We start from the raw sequence: 22,720 nt of genomic DNA on the forward strand, positions 1-22,720 counted from the left end.
CCAGTCCCATGCTCGCTCACCAGGGCCCGGGCATCGACTCACTGCCAGAGCCCAGACACCAAGAGGCACGGCCTCCATGGCACGTGGCCTCATGGAGGTACCCTGTCCTCCAGGTGTCTGCCACTCCAGCCCCGAGGGTCACTTCATGTCTCCCTCACACTCCCTCTGAGCCTCCATCCCTCCAAGAGCTAAGGTCGCACTGTAGCATGTACGGAGCACTTGAAGTGATTAACGCCTGTAATCCTGGCAAGGCTGTTGTGACATAAGCATCACCTTCTGCATTTCTCAGCTCAGTTACCCTGCGGGACGCGTGGGGAGGTGGGTTCTAAACCTGGCCTGCTGGCTCCAGGGTCTGTGTTACAATGGGGGCCCAGCCTCACCACATCTTCAGAGGAGCCAAAAACCTGGATTTTTATCTAAAATGTCCTGAGTGTTAAATATAGGTGACTGATTAAAAATCACCCTGCAGCCTCTCCAGGGTCCGCTCTTGAATGTTCTTGCTCCCTGGGACCTGCTCCTGGCCCCTGGGTCACACAACCATACTCAGCACTTCAATGATCTGGATGCTGGTGACCCCCAAAGCTGTTCATCCAGTGTAGATCTTCCTCTGACACACCAGACCCCGCTATGTGGGCCCCTCCCAGACCCCCTGTTCAGCTTGGGATCTCCTCTCTCTGGCACCATTCACCCAGCTGTGAACCTGTCATCATGCTTCCTTCCTCCCCTCCTGACCCCAAGGACATCCGATCATTAAGGAAATCCTGCCAGTTTTTCCTCCTCAGTATTTTCTGAATGTTTTTCCATTATGATGCCCACTGTCCACATCCGGGACCAGGCCACCACCCTTCCACCTGGGCAGCTTCAGCAGTCTCCGTCCCAGCTGGCTCTGCCCCCAGCCCTGCTGCTATGCTGAGGCCAGACACCTCCGTAAGAACTGTCACTGTCCTGTGTAAAACCCTCAGTTATGCCCCACTGGCCAAGCCCCTCATTCACCAGCCCTTGCTACACCCCCCTCCCATTTCAACTGAGTGACATCAAGGTCCTGTTTCTTCTCTTGGTCTCTGCTCAGGCAATTCACCCACCTGGAAGGCCCTTCCTTTTGACTAATTCCGACTCATCCTGGAGACTCAGCTCAGTTTCACCTCTGCGAGGAGGCCTTCCTGAGTCCCCGTCCAGGCAAGGGCCCCTTCTCTATGTGCCCACCATCTCCTGTATATACCTCCCTGATGCACTGGCCACATGGTTTGATGAAGATGCGTTTTCTGTCTCTTTCACTAAGCTTGAGGACCAACTGTCTTAATCATCAAACTGTCTTATATGTACCCTGATTCTGTATTACCTAGCCAGGTGAGTTCTGAGGAGACAGGTGTTCAATAGACATTCGTTGATTGAATGAATGACTGATGGAGTCCCTGTGGTCCAGGGAGGGACCGCAGATTCAAAGGGAGCAATCTGGAGGCCCTGAAGCCTCATGCTCGCACTGCCCCCTCCCCAAAGACATGAACTCGCTGTCCTGGAGACCCAGGGTGCAGATGGAGAGGCCACAGGGACCAGGAGACCTGTGTGTGTGAGTCCTGACTTTTATCACCAACCAGCTGTGCAACCCTGGACAAGGCACTTGCCCTCTCTGAGAGAGAGCTGGGAAGACCAACCAAATGCATGTGGCAGTGCCAAGCCCTGCTCCCAGGTTATGGAGTCACCGACAAGCAGAATGGGCCCTCTCCATGCCCCCCACTCCTCGACTGCCTTCCTTTCTCCCAGTCTTTGCTCTGAGTAAACACCCGGCACCCGAGCAGCTGCTGCTTAGCCCCAGACGCCTGCTGCTAAATGAAATGGGGGCCCAGCCTCACCACATCTTCAGAGGAGCCAAAAACCTGGATTTTTATCTAAAATATCCTGAGTGTTAAATATAGGTGACTGATTAAAAATTTTCTAAAATACTTGGAGGCCGAATAAAACATATTGGTAGCCGGCTCTGACCCGCTGCCCCCAGTACGAAATGCCCGTTGGAGACACTTGCCCCATCCCCCCATGCAATGTGCTCCTGGCCAAGGCTGCTGGGTTGGCCCTATTTCCAACTGTGGCTGTACCGGCAGGGGCCTCAGCTGGATCCTTGTCCCATGCAAGGAGTGACCTCAACAGATTTCTTTACCAGATGGGAATACATAACCTATCAATTATTCAAGGCTGGGCTGGATCATTTTGCTGCTTTTTTGTACATTTCACAGGTGACGAAGGATGCAGCTGTTCTGGTGGAAAGACTGTGGCTCTTGTGGCAGACAGCTGTGGCTTAAGGCTTGACCCCAATCTTTCTAGCTGTGTGACCCCAGCAGTGTGAATTGGATTCTCTGAGCCTCGGTTCCCTCACCTGTTCGAGACGGAACAATGCCACCATCTCCAAACCCAAGAGCAGCGCCTGGCACATAGTGTGCCACCCTGGGAGTTTTTTGTCCCTCCTGTGGTTATAGCACCTGTCTCAGAGGACTGGCAAGGGGAGGTCAAAATAGAGGCAGCGAGTCATTTTGCCCCCCTTTAGGAATTCTGATAAAATGAGAGGTTTTTGTCTGCCATCCCCACTGAAATGCCCTCACCACAGGATCCCCACCTCTCCAAACCCCACTATGCTGTCAGAGTGGGCTTCTCAGAGGACCCACAAGCGCAGAGATCCCATGGAGAACAAGTCAGGCCACAGGCGTGGGAGGCTGAGCTATTTGACTTGGAAAAAATACTTCCCCTCTCTGAACCTCAGCTCTCTGATCTATAAAACAGGGATAATTCCACCTTCCATGCAGGTGGAAACAAGCCCACTAAAGCCTGGTGCCCCCAGCTGCTCTAGACCTGTCACCCAGCTTTTACGTTCTCCTAGGCACTCGACACTGACCATGATCATGAGGACTGTGACACCTAAGGGCTGGAGGGCTGGCTCCTGCCTTGTAGTGGAGATGGTCACATATAGGAATGGTGGCTAAAGAGTGACGAAAGAGACAGCACAAGGTTAGGAACAGGGGAAAGGCTCGTGTCGTGGCCTTGGAAATGGCAGGAGGTGCCATTAGGGGACCTTAGGTATATGTCCCAAGACAGCTACCTCTGTGTAAGCCACTCTCTACACTGGACACAGGGAGCACTGCCAGGATGGGGCGGGCAGAATGCAAGGTGGAGGGGGCAGAAAGGGCTCATTGGGGGAGCAGGCGTTGCTGAGTGCAAGCCGACCTGGACCACAGGAGTCTTATGTTCCATTTGCTCTTCTCCTCCCTCATCCCCCAGGGAGGGCTGCATCAGAGCCCTCTCCACCGATCCTGAGCACGCACAGGGTGGTAGGGGGGCCATAGGCTTTAAGAAGGTGACATAGGAAGGAGTGATTGACAACATGACCCAAGTCCAGCCTTTTCCGCAGGCCCCCACCACCCTCTGTCTCTCTAGTCTGAGGATGAACAATCAGGTACATCCAGATGTGCCCCAAAAGTTGTGAAAGCTCAGAGCTTTGCTGGCTGGTACACGGGCATTTCAACACCCAGCTGAATGTGGGTTATGCAGAGGGCAGAGTGGAGCCAGCAAGGGGCAGGGAGGAAGGCAGTGCAGTCCAGCCCCAGGCAGAGAAGTACTGTGGGCAAAGAAGGACTTTAAAAGGCCTGAACTAAGAGCACTTGGAAAGTGGGCTAAATGAGGCAGGACCTCTGGGGGTGAACTCCAACCATCTCTGTATCTCCCTCAGGGTGGTGGTGGGTCTGCACCACCTCCTTCCCTGGCCTGGCGGTCTTGGCAACTAGCAGAGGGCCTGCATACAGCCAGCGCTCCGAGTGTCTACCAAACGAATACAAATAACCTCACCAAGCTAGGCGGGTGGGAAACTTCCACCAAGAAGAACAGGAGCCGCTATCTTTTACTGGGGATGCCGCACATGCCAGGCGGCATGCCAGACTTGACATCCATAATTTCACGTCCTCCTCTCGGAACTCCGTGAGATGGTTCCTGCTACTATTCCCATCTTGCCGATGTGAAAACAGGCTGGGAGGAGGCAGGAGCTTGCCCAGGCTGTGCAGTAAGTAAGAAGGGCAAGCTAGTCTGCGGCGCTGGGCCATCCACACACAGAAGTGCAGCTCCATCCATGCAGGTGCCAGTCCGCTGGACAGAGCGAAAGACAAACGCTCATGTTGCACTCAGGACACACCGTGGAGGGAGACCAGTAACCAGTCAGGAAAAGACTTGGAAAGCAGCCTGTACTGGGGGCACTCAGAGTAGCCATGACCCTGGGTGCCCACTCTAGGGTCAGAGAACAAGCAGCTGATTCGTGCCTGGGCCCCATTCTCTTGGCTCAATGGGGTTTTGTTGACTGCACGGTGCAGGCCTGTCGATTTATTTTGTCTGGTTTGGAGACACTGTGTCCAGAACTTCTCAGGCAGGCAATTCAGGGCAAGGGAAAATTAATAATTCTTCCTTTTAATTGCCCAAATAAGGGGACCCAATAAGACTTTCAGAGGCCACAGAAGCAGGTTTTTGTTTCTTCCCACATGGCTAGGCCAAGAGGCACCAGGCCGTCATCTCCACTCAGCAGCTCTCCTGCTCCGGACACAGCAGAGCCTCCGGCCTTGTGACTCCAGACCACCCATCTCCCAGTGCAACAGAACCCAGATCCCACACACTTCTTTGAAGCGTCTCTTTCACAGGCAAGTCACTCCATCTGAAGGCCTCAGCTTGCTCTGCTGACCCTGGAGTCCCCCGGAATCTGATAAGGGTTCCATGGGAAGGACGCTCCCCTCTCAGAGGTTTGTTTCAAACCACAGACACAGCCCACTGTCTCCAGTCATCCAGGCCCTTGGGGGACTCGGGTGGGAATTCAGTAGGGGAGGGAAGGGGGTATGAGCTCTACTTCCATGTCTCTGTTCCTATTATGTGAGGGACAGGCTGTGGAGGCTTCTGCCCAGTGTCCCATGGTCACCAGGGGCCTACCCAGGCAGGCTGCCAGGAACATCTGACGAGCCCCCAGGGATGGGGCAGGAAGCGCCTCCGGCCACACTGGGAAGGTGAGCCTGCTCAGTCACCTGGGCATTCCCCCTCTGGGGCACCCAGCTGCCAGGAGAACCTGCACGTAGATGGGAGGGGGGTGGGGATCCCCAGGGCCAGGAGGAAGCCCAGTGAGGCAGGTACTCCAGGCTGGGTGTAGCTCAGTAAAGTGTGGGTATGTGCTCAGCTCACAAGTTCAAGTGCCAGGGTGCTGCCAAACTTTGCCAAGGTTTTGATGGGACTAGAAAGAGAAGTTCCTCTGGGCAGACCCAAGCCTCAAGAACACAGAGGAGGGGCTTTTTTCCTCCATGGTCCACAGCTGGGGGAGCCGAGCGTGGACTGCATATCAACTCCTCAGCAGTGCACAAAACGTGGGTCATCTCAAGCGGGTCCTCACAGGTGAACCCACGTGTCTCAGTTCTCTGGGGGTTAGGATTTTAACATATGAATTTTGGAACGACACAGACATCCAGACCATAGCACCAAGTGACCTGTGGGGGGGGGGGGGGTGCCGGTATGTGAGAGAACCATACTACAGCCTGGCAACAGTCATCAATTTGTGGAAGTGGGCCAGGTCTTGGCGCTGTGTGGGTAATAACCACAAAGTACGCTAGCTGTTCTCAGAAAGTAGGTCTTCTTGGTTCTTCCTCATGGTTCCCCAGTTTAGTCTTCCACCATGAGTGGTCCCCATCTGGTTCTAGAGCCGGACATCTGCCATGCCCTTCAGCTAGCCTAGTTTTCCCAGGGCCATAAGTAGAGTCCCTCGAGCATTTGTCCCCAACTCATCTCACCTGCGCCCAAAACTGAGAGGGTCTGAAGGCAAAAGAGAGCTGTGGCCACAACAGAAAAATCGCAAAGGCAGCAGACCTGGGTCTAGATACACCTCATGTAACAAGCCCGAGCAACCAAGCAACTGAGTCAAACCAACACACCAGAGCCGCCCCGCCCCAAGGAGAATCTGTGCGGGGCATGCCAGAATGGAACCTGTGCTTAATGTGTAACAATAATGACAGCTAATACTTACTAAGAGCTTTCTCTGTACCAAGCCCTGTCTTAAAGAACTTTTCAAACCTAAACTGGATTTACTCCTCACAACCTTCAGGCCGGTTCTAGTATTACCCCTATTTTAGAGATGAGGAAATCAAGTCCCAGAGAGGTTAGGCAGCTCACTCCAAGTCACTCGGTTACTAAGTTGGCTGAGGCAGTCTTTGAGCCAGGTCACCTTCTCAGCACTACTAGCCATGTTTCAGATAGGGTTATTCAGGGCCACTAAGTTAATTTCAGCGTTGATTCTACTACTCTTTCCCCTCAAAAATAGAGTACTTTTAGGGGCGGGGATGCTGCTGGAGAAGGAAGTCTGGTACAGTTTCAGTCTGTAACCTCTAATTTATAGGTCCTTTATTCTAAGTCATACAGTGTGACAACCAGCAAGTTAAAGGTCTTGAAGAAACAACATTCACTGGGCACCTATAGACAGTATGCCCACGTAATACACTTCGTTTCATGAAATCTTCAACATAAACTTGCAAGCTACCGGTAACTGTGCCCATTTTGCAGACGTTTAAATTGGGGCCCAGGGAGAAGGCACTTACTTGCCCGGTAGTAGAAGGAGGCTTAGAATCCAGGTCCCTTTGATTTCAAAGAGGAATTGGATGAGCAACCAGGTGAAAGGGGTGTAAGGAGAGGGGAAGCAAAGGCTGAAAAAGGAGGGGCTGCAGAAGCAGATGTGAGCCTGAAGAGAGGGATCTGGCCCATGAGCATGGTCCTCCTGGGTCACTCCGAGGACCCTCCTGCTTAGGGCCTGGGAGTCTCAGTGCCCAGACTGGCCCCATCCCTGGTATGGTAACTCCCAGGTCCTGGGGGGAATCCCGCTGTATCCAACACGGTGAAGGATGGGGCACCGGCTCACTACAGCTCCCGAGTCCTTCTATGGCTTGCTGGAAGACCAAACCCCAGTGTTTATGAGCGCCAAGTAAGACCCCCACCACACCGACGTGCTTCTCAGGGGCGGCATCGTGGCTGGCTCGGGTCAGTATCAAAGACAAGCAGATGGGCAGGAGGACAGGCGGGTAGCCAGCACTGGGGGGGTGAAATGGGGGGCACCATCGCAGAAAGGGCGCCCTACAAAAGGTGAGCAGAGGCGACAGAGCGGGCAAGGACCCCCCTCCCTGAGTATTAAAAATATAGAAGAAAGGGGCCCACGGCCCCACAGCTCCCCTCTCCCTCCCTCCCTCCGTGCGGCACTTTGAGAGGAGGAGGGGTCCCAGTGAACTCCACGCCTCCGATAGGCCCCCGGCCTCCTTTGTCACAGCTACCTCCGCACGAGGCACTTCAGCCCGCCTCCCCTCCCCGGCCCCACGCAAGGTCGCCCCTTACTCACCCAGCGGCAGGCTGATCCGCGGGACAAGCGCTCGAGTCACAGGCGGCGGCGGCAGCAGTAGCAGCAGCAGCAACAGCAACAGCAGTGGCGGCGGCGGCAGCAGCCAGGTCCCCGGGGCCATCGCGGCGCGCGGAGCTCGGACAGCTACGACGTCCCCCAGGCTCTTGCTCAGGTGGCTCAACTGGACTCGCAGCGCCGCGGCCCCGCCCCCGGACCTGGGTGGGTGGGAGACGGGTCACGTGGCCGCAACGAACGCCCCCCTCCGCCCCCCGCAGCGCGGTCCCGCTGGCCCAACTCCGTGGAGGCTCGCCGGGAGCGCGGGACGAAGGGCGGTGCCGGAGGAGGAAGTGGGCGAGCGTCCTGCCTCTCCCCGGTCTGCCCTGCTCCCCGCCCTGCCCGCCCCTTCCCCCTTCCTGGGCGCTGCGGGCTCGAGGAGCGCCAGATGGGTGCGTGCCTGGAGAGGCCAAATCCAGGGGCCGTGGGCGCCGCGGCGGCCAGAGAGCGCCGGGGAAAAACCGAGCCCTCGGTCCCCGCCCCCACTTTCAGACCCTCCCACCGCCTCCGTGGCCCCCTTCCGGCTGCTCTGCGACCCTCAGCGACCCAAGAATTGGGAAAACATGTGGGTCTCTACCCTGTGTGCCTCGTGAAGGTCTGGCGTAGGTTTCTTCCTTTTACCTACGCCTCCCCCGCTATTGCTCCTGGGACCCTCTTGTCGGTGACCAAATGGACTGGGCTGAGCTCAGCTCGTGCTGACGCTGGGGCTAGTTGCTTCTGAGTCTAATTTCTTCATGGTCAGTCCACCTTAGATCCTGGCTGCGTTCCAGCAGGCCCACCACTTAGTCCACTACTCTGCAGGTCGTCCATGCTTAGAACTCGATCCACAGGAAGCCAGACCTCAGGTGGGGGAGGGAGGCAAGATTACTTACGAGAGGAGTAATAGGATTTAGTATACAGCCACGGAGGTGAAACCTCCACAACCAGCACGCGGCCAGGCAGGGGACAATAGCCATAAGGCTGGAGGGATCCCAGAGGCACCCACCTGGAAGAGGCACAATCCACCTTGCCTCCCCACTTCTTGGCTTCTAACATCCCCGAGGGTGAAGCTCAATCCTGCTGAGAAGCAGTTTCAAACTGCACCCTGCACCCCTTAATAGGTCCTGAAATCAATTTAATGTCTCCCCATCAGCATTAAAAATAAAACAAGCCCTGGCCAGGTAGCTCAGTTGGTTAGTTCCATTCCCTGTCAGGGCACATACAAGAATCAACCAATGAATGCATAAATAAGTGGAACAACAAATCAGTGTTTCTCAAATCAATAAACAAACATTTGAAAGAAAACATTTTTGAAGAAAGAAAACAAAAGAAAGCACCAAAGTGCAGTGATCATAAAAAGGTAAGAAACTTGTTTTAACTTTTCCTAAGATTGCACAAGACCAAGGTAAAATGTAATTCTTCCTGTAGCTGGAATCAGAAGAAAACCTCTGTAGTCATTTCCATGGCAGTAGGAACAGCTGCTCCAGGAATGAGCTGTAATCCTGGGAAAGTTCCTCTTTACCCCCAGCCAAAATTAGCTTCCTCAGAGCCAACACCTTTTGCTCTCACCCTACCCCCAACCCTGGGGCCAGCTCCATCCTCTCCTATAGGGTGGCTGTCTGGGTGGGCACAGCACTCACATGGTCCCACCTCTCCTTGCTTGCAGCCAAGTTTCCCTGTGTTCCTCCACCATCCCAATACCCATCTGTGGGTAAGGGACAGGCTAGCAGCACGCATTATAAAGGAACTCCCAAGGAAAAGCAAAAAAAAATAACAAGAACAAATACAAAACAAATAAGTAAATAAAGGGGCTCCCAGCACTGGACACAGAATCACACATGGGATGTGGGCAGCACCCAGCACCCCAGTACCAGCGTCACCCAGGCCTTGGACACCACCTTCATCAATGCTGTCAATCCATCTTTAGCCAATGATGCCCAAGCTTCTAACTGCAAGCCAGGACCTCCACCCTGAACTCCAAATGGCCTCAACATTTCCACCAGCTGTCTTGTCTGATAGGTATCTCAAACCCAGCATGTCGCAAACAGAGTTCCTGAGCTCTCCCTCTCCCTCCCCAAAAACGTGCTGTCTGTGTGAACCTTCCCCATCTCATTTAAGTGGCTCAGGTTAAAAACCTAACTTTTTTCTCTCACTCACTCCCCACACCCAACCCAGTAGCCAATCCATAAGGTGAGTACTCACCACCACCCTTTCTCCTGGTTACTTACTGCAAGGGTTCCCTGCTTTCACCTTTGCTGCCCTGAAACTTGTTCTCTGCTCAGCAGTCAGAGTGACTCTTTCTTGTGTTTGTTTGTTTTTTGGTAGAGTGACTGTTTCAAAACCAATCAGGTCATGGCTCTCCTCTAGTCAGGAGCCTCCAAAGGTTCCCCATCTCACTCAATGGAAAAGGAAAGACCTTACAGTGGACTGCAAGGCCCATGTTCTCCTCACCCCACAGCCACTGCCCTGCCAGCTCACTCTACCCAGGGTTACTCACAAGCACTCTGTGCGGGGACCTTTGCCCTGGCTATTCTCTCTACTGCAGCGCACTTCCTAGATAGCCACAAGATTGAGTCCTTTGCTTCCTCTAAATCTTTGCTCAAAGATCACCTTCTTGAAGAATCCAAACTTCCCCCAATATTCCCCTTACCCTGAGATTTTTGTCAAAGCACTTCATCACTTTCTAACATACTATATGATTTGCTTATTTGTTGTGGGTTTACTTTATTGTCTGAACTCCCCACCTGTCCTTCCATACCCACAATGTTGACTGAGGAGGGCAGGGATTTCTGTTTATCTGCTTGTTAGTTATCCCAGTCCTCTAGAACGGTGCCTGGCATGTGGTAGGTCTTCAAGATGCATTGGATACTTGGATGCAAGGAATGCTGCTAAGGATCATGGAATGCTGCTGGCTCATGTCCACCAACAACCAGAGCTACTTTTTGATATCATCTTTGGTCCAATAAACAGGTCCCCCAGCCTTACAGGTGGTAGCACAGTGGATAGAGTGTTGACCTGGAATGCTGAGGGCACCAGTTGGAAACCCCAAGGTTGCTGGCTTGAGCACAGGATCATTGACAGATCCCAAGGTCACTGGCTTGAAGCCCAAGGTTGCTGGCTTAAGCAAGGGGTCACTGGCTCGGTCAAGGCATGTATGAGAAGCAATCAATGCACAATTAAAGTGAAACAATTACGAGTTGATGCTTCTCACCCTCTCTCCTCCCTCCCTCTCTTCTTTGTCTCTCTCTCTCTCTTTCCCCCTTCTACTATCTCTCTCCCTTCCTTTCTCTCTTAAAAAAAAAAATCAATAAAAAAAAGAAGAGTTCCCACAAACCTGAAATTACACAATTATCTTTTTCAACTTAAGCCGCCACTTTCTACTGACCTCTTAAATCTATTGGTTCTGGTCCAGATTTCATCCTATTGAGGTCATTCTGATTATTGATTCTATTACCATATATTAAAAAAGTATTGTATCTATTGATTTTAGTGAGAGAGGGATGGGGGAGGGGGAGAGAAAGAGAGAGAGGAAAGAACATCAAGCTGTTCCTGTATGGGCCCTGATTGGGGATCAAAACAGCAACCTCGGTGCTTCAGGACGATGCTCCAACCAACTGAGCTATCTGGCCAGGGCATATTATCATACATTTTGCTTCCCCTCTCAGTTCTGAGTCACCTGTAAATTTGATAAGCATTCCTATACCTTTATTCAAGTCATTGATAAAAATATTGGGTGAGCACACCTAGCTTGTTTTCTAAATACCACTCTTCAATAAAAAGTACCAGAATTCTGGGGAAATGAAAGGGAAAGTAAAAGGTGAGCCTGGGACATTTTTGGTGGACCAGAAAGCAAGGAAGTGGTTAAAGATTAATGAGGTCACCTGACCTCTGGTGGCACAGTGGATAAAGCATCAACCTAGAACAGAGGTTGCAGTTTCTTTTTTTTTTTTTTTTTTTTTTTTAAATATTTTTTTATTTTATTTATTCATTTTTAGAGAGGAGAGAGAGACAGAGAGGAGAGAGAGACAGAGAGAGAGAAGGGGGGAGGAGCTGGAAGCATCAACTCCCATATGTGCCTTGACCAGGCAAGCCCAGGGTTTCGAACCGGCGACCTCAGCATTTCCAGGTCGACGCTTTATCCACTGCGCCACCACAGGTCAGGCCGGAGGTTGCAGTTTCAAAGCCCCAAGGTCGCTGACCTTACTTGGGGAATCATCCACACGAACTCAAAAACTCACCAGCTTGAGCCCCAAGGCCACCAGCATGAAAAGTTCAAGGTCGCTGGCTTGAGCAAGGGCACACTGGCTTGCCCTTGTCAAGGCACATACAAGAAACAATCAATGTACAACTAAAGTGAAAGCAACTATGAGTTGATGCTTCTCACCCTCTCTCTCCCTTCCTGTCTCTCTAACATACAAAAAATGCTTTAAAAAAGATTAATGGGGCCCTGGCCGGTTGGCTCAGTGGTGGGGCGTCAGCCTGGCGTGCAGAAGTCCCGGGTTTGATTCCCGGCCAGGGCACACAGGAGAAGCGCCCATCTGCTTCTCCACCCCTCCCCCTCTCCTTCCTCTCTGTCTCTCTCTTCCCCTCCCGCAGCGAGGCTCCATTGGAGCAAAGATGGCCTGGGCGCTGGGGATGGCTCCTTGGCCTCGGCCCCAGGCCCCGGAGGGGCAGAGCGTCGCCCCCTGGTGGGTGTGCCGGGTAGATTCCGGTCGGGTGCATGTGGGAGTCTGTCTGGCTGTCTCTCCCCGTTTCCAGCTTCAGAAAAAAAAAAAAAAAAAAAAAAAGATTAATGGGGTCATGTCAAAAGGACACAGGGCCAGCCTGATCAGTGGTGGTGAAGTGGACAGAGCGTCGACTTTGACGCTGAGGTCCCACGTTCAAAACCCCGCTTGAACATGGGATCGACATTGACCCCATGGTCACTGGCTTGAGCACAAAGGTCACTAGCTTGAAGCCCAAGGTTGCTAGCTTGAGCAAGGGGTCACTGGCTCAACTGAAGCCCCTGATCAAGGCACATATGAGAAAGCAGTCAATGAACAAATAAAGTGAAACAAACAACTATGAGTTGATGTTTCTCATCTCCCTCTCCCTCTCAAAAAAAAAAAGAAAAAAAAGGACATAGGGCCAGCTTGATGACCAAACTTGGGACAAGTTGCTCATCAAAAGGCATAATGAATGAAATAATGAATTCTAATGCATGAATTAAAAACAATCCATTAGTCCACAGTGACATTCAGAGAAACACAGAGGAAGACAAGGGATAGAAAGGAAGCTTTCTTGTACAGAAAAATGCTGGCTGATAAATGTAGGAAGAACTGAAAGAATTGTAAAATCTAAATTCAGGCAAGGATCATCATTGGATGCTAAACCACTGGGTGGAAGACTGTTAGAAAACTATGTATTAGCCCCAGATGGGCAGAGCATCGCCCCATGGGGGGGGCTTGCCAGGTGTATCCTGGTTGGGGCGCATGTAGGAGCCTGTCTCTCTGCCTCCCCACCTCTCACTTAAGAAGAAGAAGAAGAAAAAGAAAAAAAAAGGAAACTATGTATTAACAAGGTCTCAAGGTCTTTCCCATAGATGATTTAGTCATTACCAAAGAGAAAATGTATATGGGAGAGTTCTGGCTGACACCATCTTAATTGAGTGGTTGAAAGTAGCAATATCAGTAATGGGACTTCCTGACATCATTTATGTCCTGATGTGATGCAATAAGTAATACACAATAGGCCCTGGCCAGGTGGCTCAGTGGATAAAGAGTCATCTCAGTGCACGAGGTTGCAGGTTCGATCCCCAGTCAGAGCATGTATGAGAAGCAGTAAGTACACAACTAAAGGCAACAACCAGTGAAGCAAAGAGTCGATGCTTCTCTCTCTCTCTTGCCCTTCCTCTACCAATGGGAAAAAAAAATCTTTTAATTAAAAAACAAAAGAAATATACAACATAGTCAATCCTTATAGTGTTCTTGTGAAAAGTAGCCCAGATTTAATAAAAAGGACAAAGTCAGATGCACCCAGCATTCTATAGACAATTGGCCTGCACTCTTCAAAAAGGTTCATCTGAAAAAAAAAAAGGTTCATCTGATCAAAGGCAAAAAAGACAAGGGGACTATTTTAGGTTAAGAAACTAAAAAAAGTTGATCATCAAATGCAACATATGAACCTTGATTGAATCCCAGGGGAAAAAGGCTATGACGCAATTTGGGAAATTTTCACATTATGCATATTTTCAGTATGATAATGGTGTTGTGTTTGCAGGGACGATGTCCCTGTTCTTCCAGGATATCTGCTCAGGTTTTTTGTTGTTTTTTTAAACCTTCTCCCCATGGAGTATTTTAATGTTTAATCACTTTATTTTATTTATTTTTATTTTTTATTTTTATTTATTCATTTTAGGAGAGGGAGAGACAGAGAGAGTGAGACAGAGAGAGAGAAGGGGGGGAGGAGCTGGAAGCATCAACTCCCATATGTGCCTTGACCAGGCAAGCCCAGGGTTTCGAACCGGCAACCTCAGCATTTCCAGGTCGACGCTTTATCCACTGCGCCACCACAGGTCAGGCATCTGCTCAGGTTTTTAGCGGTGAATTGTCATGATGTCTGCAGCTTACTTGCAAATAATTCAGCATAAACGACAGAGAGAGAAAAAGAGTATATTAGAGTGTGAGTGCATCTTTGGTAAAGTTTTAACAATTGGTGCCTTGACCGAATAGTTCAGTTGGTTGGAGCATTGTCCAGAAGTGCAGAGGTTGCCGATTCAATCCCCGGTCAGGGCACATACAGGAACAGATTGATGTTCCTGTCTCTGTCTCTGTCTCTGTGTGTGTGTGTCTCTCTCTCTCTCTCCCTTCCTCTCTCTCTAAATCAATCAATAAAATTTTTCTTTACGTTTTCACAACTGGTTAATATAGAAAAGCTGTGAGGCCTGACCAGGTGGTGGCTCGATGGATAAAGCGTCAACCTGGGACACTGAGGACCAAGGTTCAAAACCCTGAAGTCACCTGTGTAAGTGCGGGTAGCCGGCTTGAATGCGGGGTCACCGGCTTGAGCATGGGATCACAGACATGACCTCAAGGTCGCTGGCTTGAGCAAGGAGTCACTGGCTCAGCTGGAGCCCTCCCAGTCAAGGCACTTATGAGAAGCAATCAATGAACAACGAAAGTGATGGAGCTAAGAGTTGATTCTTCTCATCTCCTTTCCTGTCTCTCTCTCACAAAAAAAAAAGAAAGAAAAGAAAGGAAATAAAACTATGGGTATTTTGTAAATTAGGGGGGAAGGGAACTGAGTGATACAGGGCCAAAACAGAGCTCAAAAGCACGAGAATCTTCCATCAGGCTTAAAACCAATCAATACCCTTTGTAGGTGGAGCAGCTAGCTAGGTGGCCTCCTCACTGCACTATTCGTCTCCTGTTTCTCCATATTATCCATTGAATCTTATGAAAAAAAATTGCAGGAGATCTTGTTGAAATCAGAGAACTGGCTGCAGCATTTCCTTCTTATATATTCTGTTGCAGGCTCTCACCTAGAACAGGGCCAGATGAGGGGCCCCAGCTCGTGCCTGAAACTCTGCAAGGAACTCCTAAAAGGGCAGCAGGGCTGGTCTGCCCTAGTGTCTTGGCAACACCTGGGCTGTGTGACTGCTATGCTGTCCCCAAGGAGAAGAGGCAGGGGCTGATGCAGCCTCGCTGCTGGTTAATTATATCCTGCTCATGGCTGCTCAAATGCTCTAAGTATGTCTATAGCAAACCCCTTGAGGACAGTGACAGGTCTTCTGTCTTCAGAAGCCCCACCGCCAAGCACAACAGTTGAGTGGGACCTCCACAGAGCGGACAGTATGAGGGACCCAGCTGTTGGCCTAGAGAAGAGCCCTTCACAGCAGGCCCCCAGCATGGTGGCTGTGAGTGGCCCCTGTGGGCTACACTGTCCTCCCTTGCTGTGCCAATTTGTTCTCCCCGGGCTGGAGAAAACCAGAGGATGGCTGTCAGAGAAAACAAACCAACCTCCTTTGCGTTCATTTCCTGTGGGCTAAAGAGAGGTTCCCAAGCCAACGCTGTGTCTCCTGCTCTCCTTTGATGCTCTTGGATGTGGACAAGTCTTTCTCGGCCAGAACGTCCGCGTTTATAAAGAGCTGGGGGGGGGGGGGGCTTGGAACGAGAGGATGAAAAGAGACGAAGAGAAAAGCAATGTTTCCTGTGCCCCTGACAGTAAGATGAAGTCATCATCGGGCCTGGCCCTTTCTCCATCCACGCTCACACAGCCTCGCTCGCCTCCCCCCCCCCCCCCGCCCCCCATCTCTCTCAGGCCCACAGACTCACACACAAGGACAAAAATGCAAGAATGAGAGGTCAAAGGTGCACAGGACTACACAAAAAGAGGCCAAACAAAAAGTGTCTATGTCAGCCCCCAGACGAGGGGGCTGCTGCCTCGTTGGCAGACAGCAGACTTTAGGGATGATGAGAATATTCTATACCTTGATCTGGGTATTGGTTTCCCAACTATGTACAAATATTAACGTGTTTCAAGTTATACACTTCAAATGTGTGCATTTTCCTGTATGTAAATTTATATCTTATACCTGTTATCACGGGCGGCAGGAAGGAGAAAGCAAAGAAGCCAAAAGGTAAAAAAAAAAAAAAAAATCTCACCTGTAGGATCAGGTGGAGGAAAGGAAAAAACGAGAAGAGCCATAGAAGGAGAGAAGGAAAAGGCATGAGAAAGGCTAAAATGAGATAATAAAAGGGAAGCATGGTTCAAAATATAAGGCAAATGAACACATGTGCCCGGTGCCTCTCTAACCTGCTCAGCACAAAGGAAAAGCCAGCAAACACAGGCGCAGGCTGGCAGTGGAATGGCCAGTCCAGGCCGCAGTCAGCCTTGCCTGCAATCAATACTACTAATCATCAATAGGGACAGCCCCTGCCCAGATGCAGGCCGGCCACGTGCTTGCGCACAGATGGCCCCTGCCAGGCGGCCCCCAGCCAGGCTTGCCTGCTCTCATTCCCACCCCCGGGGGGGAACCTGGCTCTGGAATACCCACAATTCTACTCTGGGAGTCACTGCTTTGTTTGCTGGCCATGGGGGAGGGGCGTCCTGCCAAGCCCAGTGGAGCTTGAACCCAAAGGTCCCACCCACCCCTTTCCAAAGTAGCACTCCTTCCCTCCCCATTCCTGTTCCTGTTCCTGGGTTCTGGCTGGCAGGCTGCCCAGCAAGCCGTACAGACACTCACTGGCCTCAACCCAGCTCCCCTGCTGCAGTCCCCTTTAGCCCTGAGCCCTCTACTTATGCCAACCTGCAGCTGCAGCTCCCCCTCTGCCAGGCTGGGCACACCGCTGCTGGCCCCTCCCCAGGGGCTGGGCGGCAGCTCAGCTGAAGCATCAGTACATGTCGATGAGGAAGCGACACCAGCTGGCACGCCCTGTGTGTGCTTTTAAATCAGCCAATGACTTCTAGATCCTGGTGGCTGGGAGCCTCACTGGGGCAGTGCCCTCTGTAGCCGAGGGCACTTCCAGGCCAGCACGAAGACGGCCTCACAGCTCACAGGCAGCTGTTCACCAGGTCTGGTAATAAGTGCACATTGCCTCATCTCTTCCCCAAACCGTAGGACGCCCCTCCACTGGTCCCTGTGTGTCCTGCTCTGGGAAGTGGTAGAGCGCTTTGTCTGGTTCTTCCGTCAGAAGGAGTCTCAGCACCACTCGTTACTTTGTGGACTGGAGCAAGCCACACCACGTCTGCACCGCAGCTTCCTCATCTGTGAGATGGACTGACAGACCCCACAGGCTGTCAGGAGAGCTGATGTGAGTGCACAGGAAGGGACTGGCACACAGCAGACGCTCCGTGGACAAAGCCATGCCTATGCCTTCTACGTTACCAGTTCCCCTCGCCTACCTGGGTTGCCTCCGCCTCAATAACTTAGATGCTCAAACCTGAGGACCCTGCCAGACTCTCCCTCGGGTTCAGCGGCCTCCCTCTAACCTAGTGCTGAGGTTGCAACTCTTGCTGAAGAAGGAACCAGCCCTCCCAGCCCAAGCCAGGGGTGCGTCTGTCGTGGGCCTGTTGAGGCCTGAGCTGGCCACTCCCTGGGAGGGGATCACCTGCCCATTGGGCTGTGGTGCAACCAGCAGGGCTCAACCCGTCCTTGCCCTGACAGGGTAGAACATGAAGTTGCCACTGTCATTCCCCTGCCCCCAACACAAGTTCAGGAGAGACAGTCTGCCTGTGCCCTCAAGCCTGCTCACCTGCGGGCCTCCAGAGCCCGGGCACTTGGCCTGGCTGATGTTTGGCACCCGCCACTCTGAAGGGGCACAGTGACTGCTTAGTGACTCTCCCCTGAAACCACTATAGCCCTCACAGGTGGGAGATAGATATTCTGGGCCAGGTGAGGGTGGGGAGCAAAAAGCGTAAGGATCTAGGGGCCAGGTTTGGTTTCCAGTTTGGCTTATCAGACCTGAGGCCCCTAAGATAAAAAAACAAATCAGGCACCTATGTCTGCATTTCCCCACCAAGTTCTTATTCCTTAAATTCCCCTCTGAGCCCCAGGCCCCTGGCCATTGCCTCATAAAGGAAAAGAAGGCCAGGGCCCTTCCTCTACTCCAGGGACTAACCTCCTTCCCAGAATCCCAAGGTTCTCCCCTCAGCTCCTCACCCCCAAGGGGAAGTGATTCTCTGAGCCCTGCAGCTTCCCAGGCACCTCAGGTCACCTGGCGGCTGCCACTCTCTCAGACAGAGAGCTCTGCTCTTGGTTCTAATGTTGCCTGTAGGTCTACAGTGTAGAGCGTGCACTGCGACAGGTGAGTCAGGGTGGTGGGGGATGGACAGGTGGGTTTCATTAATTGCCTGTGGTTCCAAAGACTGCACTATGACCCTGTTTTGCCACTCTGTGTGGCAGTGTGCCCACCTGCCACCCCCCTCACAGAAAGCTGGAATGAGGGTAGTCCCGATGATCCAGGCTTAGACAGGGATCTTGCACACCAGCCACCAGAGGCCAGGACCCCTATGACTCTTGGAGGCACCATTTCTGCACTGTGAGTAAGCATGGGGCTGGAGGCCCCCATGAGGCGCTAAGCAGGCCCAGGTTGGCCCTAGCGGAGGAGGAGGCTCTAAGGGGCCTAAACTTGCACCCTGACCCACCCAGCCACACAGGCTTGTCTCCAGCTTCTCCACTAAGTGGTTTCCACAAGCTCCCCAAAAGGGAACCTACCCACCTCACACCCCCGGGCCCTTCTTCCACGACTGCTGGCCCAGTTCCTTCATCACAGCCTCTGAGCAGTCCAGCAGAGCAGGGAGCTGTGAACTGAACCCCAAGAATCATATGCTGTTCGGTGAGAGGGACCAGAGCTCTCATCTGATTTCAAAATGATCATTGTCCCCCGCCCGCAGAAAAAGGTGAAAACACATTACTTTCAGATGTGCTAATCGGCAGACACAGGGTGCTTTCAAAATCAGCCTTTATCAGGTAAAACTATATTATTCCTCCTTTTGAAGTAATTATACAACCTTGACATGATTTATTTGGCCAACTACCCACCTAAAGCAAAGTTGACACTCTAAGTCAGCGGTTCTCAACCTGTGGGTCGCGACCCTGGCGGGGGTCGAAGGACCAAAACACAGGGGTCGCCTAAAGCCATCGGAAAGGCGACCCCTGTGTTTTGGTCCTTCGACCCCCACCGGGGTTGCGACTCACAGGTTGAGAACCGCTGCTCTAGGTCAAGGACTGTGCTGAGCTTTTTACAGTCAATCAAATCAATAATTCTCACAACAGTGGGATAGGAATTATTAGATTCCCACTTCATGGATGAGAAACTGGGGCACAGAGAGGTACAGGGACTTGCTAAGTTTACACAAGTGACAAATCAGGGCTGGAACCAGAACCCACAGAGATATTCTACTTTTGGTTGGAATTTCAACATGGGTTTTGTCTTAAATTATAGCCATCCTCCTCTTGGTGATGTAAGCTGCTGTGCCTTTCCCCCCTCCCTTCTTCCCTTCCTTCCTGCTTTCATTCACTCAGCAAGTATTTCTTGCGCACCTGCTGCCTTCTAAGCATTGCTGAAATCGAAGGGGACGGACTGGGCTGCTGCCTTCACAGAGCTTACACTTCATCAGGATCCCTTAGACACCTTTTTCCAGAGAATACCCATTCTTGCCACATTTCTTTGGACACACTCACTCATTCCTGTCTCCAACAGAGGTAGGGGCCTGGGCCAACTGGCAGAGCTCCAGCCATGCTCCTGGCTTCGCAGGCTAGAACCATGCTGTTTTCAACTGATTTCTGGAGTCGCTCCGCCAACGCCCTCTGCACTTTGCTCAAACTCCACCAAGGCACTCATTATGCTGTAGTGAAATACCCATTTACACATCCCATCCGTCTCTTCCTATCTTCTCTCCAAGCTCCCTGAGTGCAGGAACCCGGCCAGCCTAATTCAGGTTTTTAATCTCTAGTTCCTTTCACAGAGCTTGCAAATAGCAGGCATCCAGTAAATATTTACTAATAGAGTCCACAAGTTTTCTACTCTAGGGGGACCGTCCCAAGTCATTGCCAAATGGTGTCATTCAAGTGTTCCTTCCCGGGATCTCTTTACTCACCACCCTCCTCTTAGCCTTTTCAAAGGAAAAGGCACCTCACTGACGTGGAAAGTCCCACTTCCCTGCTTGAGGGCAGCCAAAAGGTTTCTTGTTTATTCAGTCTCAACAGATTTTTTGGCTCCAGAAGAGAAGATATTTTGGAGAGCTGGGGAATGCCTAGCTTCTAGGGATTTATTTAGGACAATCCTCTAGATGCTACATGAAAGCAAAGCCCAAAGGCACAAGATCTACACAGTGGGGAGAGGGGCTTTTTCTGAGCTTCTCCCCCAGGCTCCAGCCTCCTTCCCTCAACTTTATTTCACCTGCTGCCAATGTCCCCGTCTTTAGATGGCCCGTCACTCACACCTTGAGCCCCAGGTTACAGGGAGACATAACCGATTTCCCCGAGTTTCAGTAAGATTTCTCATCAGAGGAAACAGCGAGGCCTGGAAGTCAGGAGAGACCAGGGTGAAATCCTGACCTTTCCAATTTACTGTGTCATCTGGGGAAATCGTTTAACCTCTGGGTTGGGTTTCTCCTATGAAAATGAGGGGTGGGACCAGATGGATTTTTTAAAGCTCTTCCAGTTCTAAAGCATCGATGGGGAAAACAATTTTTTTAAATTGTGTACTTCCCTGTCCTTCAGGCATTCGACCCTTACAAGAATCTTGTGATCTGTAAGTCAAGGGACATACTCACATGACAGGTGAGGAAACGTGAGTAGAGGCTGATGACCTTCCCCAGCTGACCAGTGTTCCTGACTCCTTCGGGCAGAACACAAAGGGAGGCCACCAGAGCCCCTCATTTCTAGGATCCTAACCTCCTCTCCCTCCTAATCCATCCCTAAATCCACCTGTCACTCAAAGAAAAGCTGTCATAACAAAAAGCCTAACTGGAAGGAAGGTCACACCCACAATTCCGAGGAGGAGTCCAGGACTTTCCAAATTCCAAATCATTTCCCTCCAAAGACAGGAACAGGATCCCTGCCTCTCAGTTTCAGGTGTGTGAGTAGGGGTGGTTTAGGACATGCTAAAGGGACTGCGCGCAGAGGCCCCGGTGGCAGTGGAACGTGGGCCCAGTCTCCTGCGCTGCCATAGCAACAGGCTCCCCCAGCGGAGGGGGCCAGTGCCCGAGCGTGCAGGTTGCACCCTCTCGGAGACTGCCGCCCCGCCAGGGAGTGGGGGCGGTGGCAGTCCCGACAGTCTTGCCCTGATCTGCCTCTTCCCAGAGCTGGGGCTTCCGCCCACCCGGTCCCCTGCGCCTACCTGAGAGTGCCCCTGCACACGCGCGCGCGCGACCACCGCCCACGGCAGGGCCACCTCTGCAGCGCACCCCCTCTTTCCGCGGTACCCCCAGGCTCCTCCCAGCTGCCTGGCCAGCCCGAGGCCCTCCCTGGGGACCTGGAGTTTCCCCGCAAACACGCAGGGTCTGGCGCAGCGTCCCCGGAAGCTCCGCCCCGCCTCACCCATGTTTACGGGAATTGCCGGCAGGCCCCCCCCAACTACCACCCGCCCCCGGGCGTTGATGGCTCCTCTTGACTTGCTCCTATCTATCTGCCCATCCCCCAGTCGGGAACCGCTCCCATGACAGCGCTGCCAGCCCAGTAGGCCGCAGGGTTTGTGGGGCAGCACCTTCTCCCACGCAGTGGACTGTCATTCACTAGCTGGAATCCAATGGGCCTGGGTTGGAATCCTAGAATTACTACCACTTGATTGGCTGTGTTACCTAGAACCAGTTTCTTAACCTCTCTGGGCTTGCAGCTCTTTATCTACCAAGTGGGCATCAAGACAGCCAGGACCTCACAGGGTGAGCAGTGCAATCATGTAGGCACCAGCTGGCACGCGATCAGCCCTCCACACGGTAGAACCACTTGCGGGGGAGGCAAGTGAGAGCAGCGCAGAGCCGCCCTGCACGAAACCACCCACGTCTCCGCCCGCGGTCCGTACAGCTGGCTGAGTCCTTCAACCTGCGCTAGGCCCCTCGTGACAGTGAAACGAAACGAGGAGTCAGCGGGAGGGGTGAGACGGTTATAAACATTAGCATTTTATCTAGTGACCTTGGCTCCTCCCTCCCCAGCCCTGGCCCTGCTATCTCCAGGAAAGCCTCAGCTGGCCGCTCTCAGGGCGGCTCCTGAAACAACCAGTTCTGGGCGTACTTGGCTGAGCTGTCCCAAGCTGGCTGGTCAAGGCGCTGGAGAAACCCCAGGCCACAGGCCAGCCATGTCCCAGAGCCAGGCTAGGCTCAGTGCCCACTGCTCCTCTGTGCCTCCTGCACAGAGCTGGGTGAGGGGCTGCCAGACTCCCCAAACAGTGCTCCTCCATAAAAAGAAAGAAGCCTGAGTTTGTTGTCTGTCTACCAAAGTAAGCACATATTTACTACAGAAAGGTTGGAAAACAGAAAACCAACAACCAAAAAAAATAGCACCCTACCTGGAGACCACCAGTGTTAATATTTTCTAGAATTTTTTTTTTTGAGAAAATTTACACTTAAAGTGCCCAAGTTTTAAGTTTACTGGTGTTCATGATTTAGTGCATGGGTCGGGAACCTATGGCCTGCGAGCCAGATGCGGCTCTTTTGATGGCTGCATCTGACTCGCAAACAAATCTTTAATAATAATAAAAAAAACATTAAAAAATATAAAACATTCTCATGTATTACAATCCATTCATTTCCTATCGCTCATGTTCATGGTTGTGGGTGGCTGGAGCCAATCACAGCTGTCCTCCGGGACACCAAATTTTTATGGAT

General features: G+C 52.0%; 1 protein-coding gene across 4 annotated transcripts in view; it reads right to left on the minus strand.

The window, feature by feature from the left end:
* Positions 1-21,370, minus strand: part of SEMA4B (semaphorin 4B) — a 39,203-nt gene extending 17,833 nt beyond the window's left edge. Inside the window, exons 1-3 of one of the 4 annotated variants that reach the window (XM_066354720.1) lie at positions 21,238-21,337; positions 14,413-14,610; positions 7,382-7,596 (exon numbers count right to left, since the gene is read on the minus strand). In XM_066354720.1, coding sequence (XP_066210817.1) covers positions 7,382-7,502 — 121 coding nt within the window. In that variant the 5' untranslated portion in view covers positions 7,503-7,596; positions 14,413-14,610; positions 21,238-21,337. Of the gene's footprint in view, positions 1-7,381; positions 7,597-9,616; positions 9,839-14,412; positions 14,611-15,411; positions 15,698-21,237 lie in introns of those variants that run through there. The other 3 variants (XM_066354719.1, XM_066354722.1, XM_066354721.1) reach the window with 3 other exon arrangements.
* Between the last annotated feature and the right edge of the window lie 1,350 nt (positions 21,371-22,720).

Source organism: Saccopteryx leptura, chromosome 13, assembly GCF_036850995.1.
Source record: "Saccopteryx leptura isolate mSacLep1 chromosome 13, mSacLep1_pri_phased_curated, whole genome shotgun sequence".
In the NCBI taxonomy this organism is placed as follows: Eukaryota; Metazoa; Chordata; class Mammalia; order Chiroptera; family Emballonuridae; genus Saccopteryx; species Saccopteryx leptura.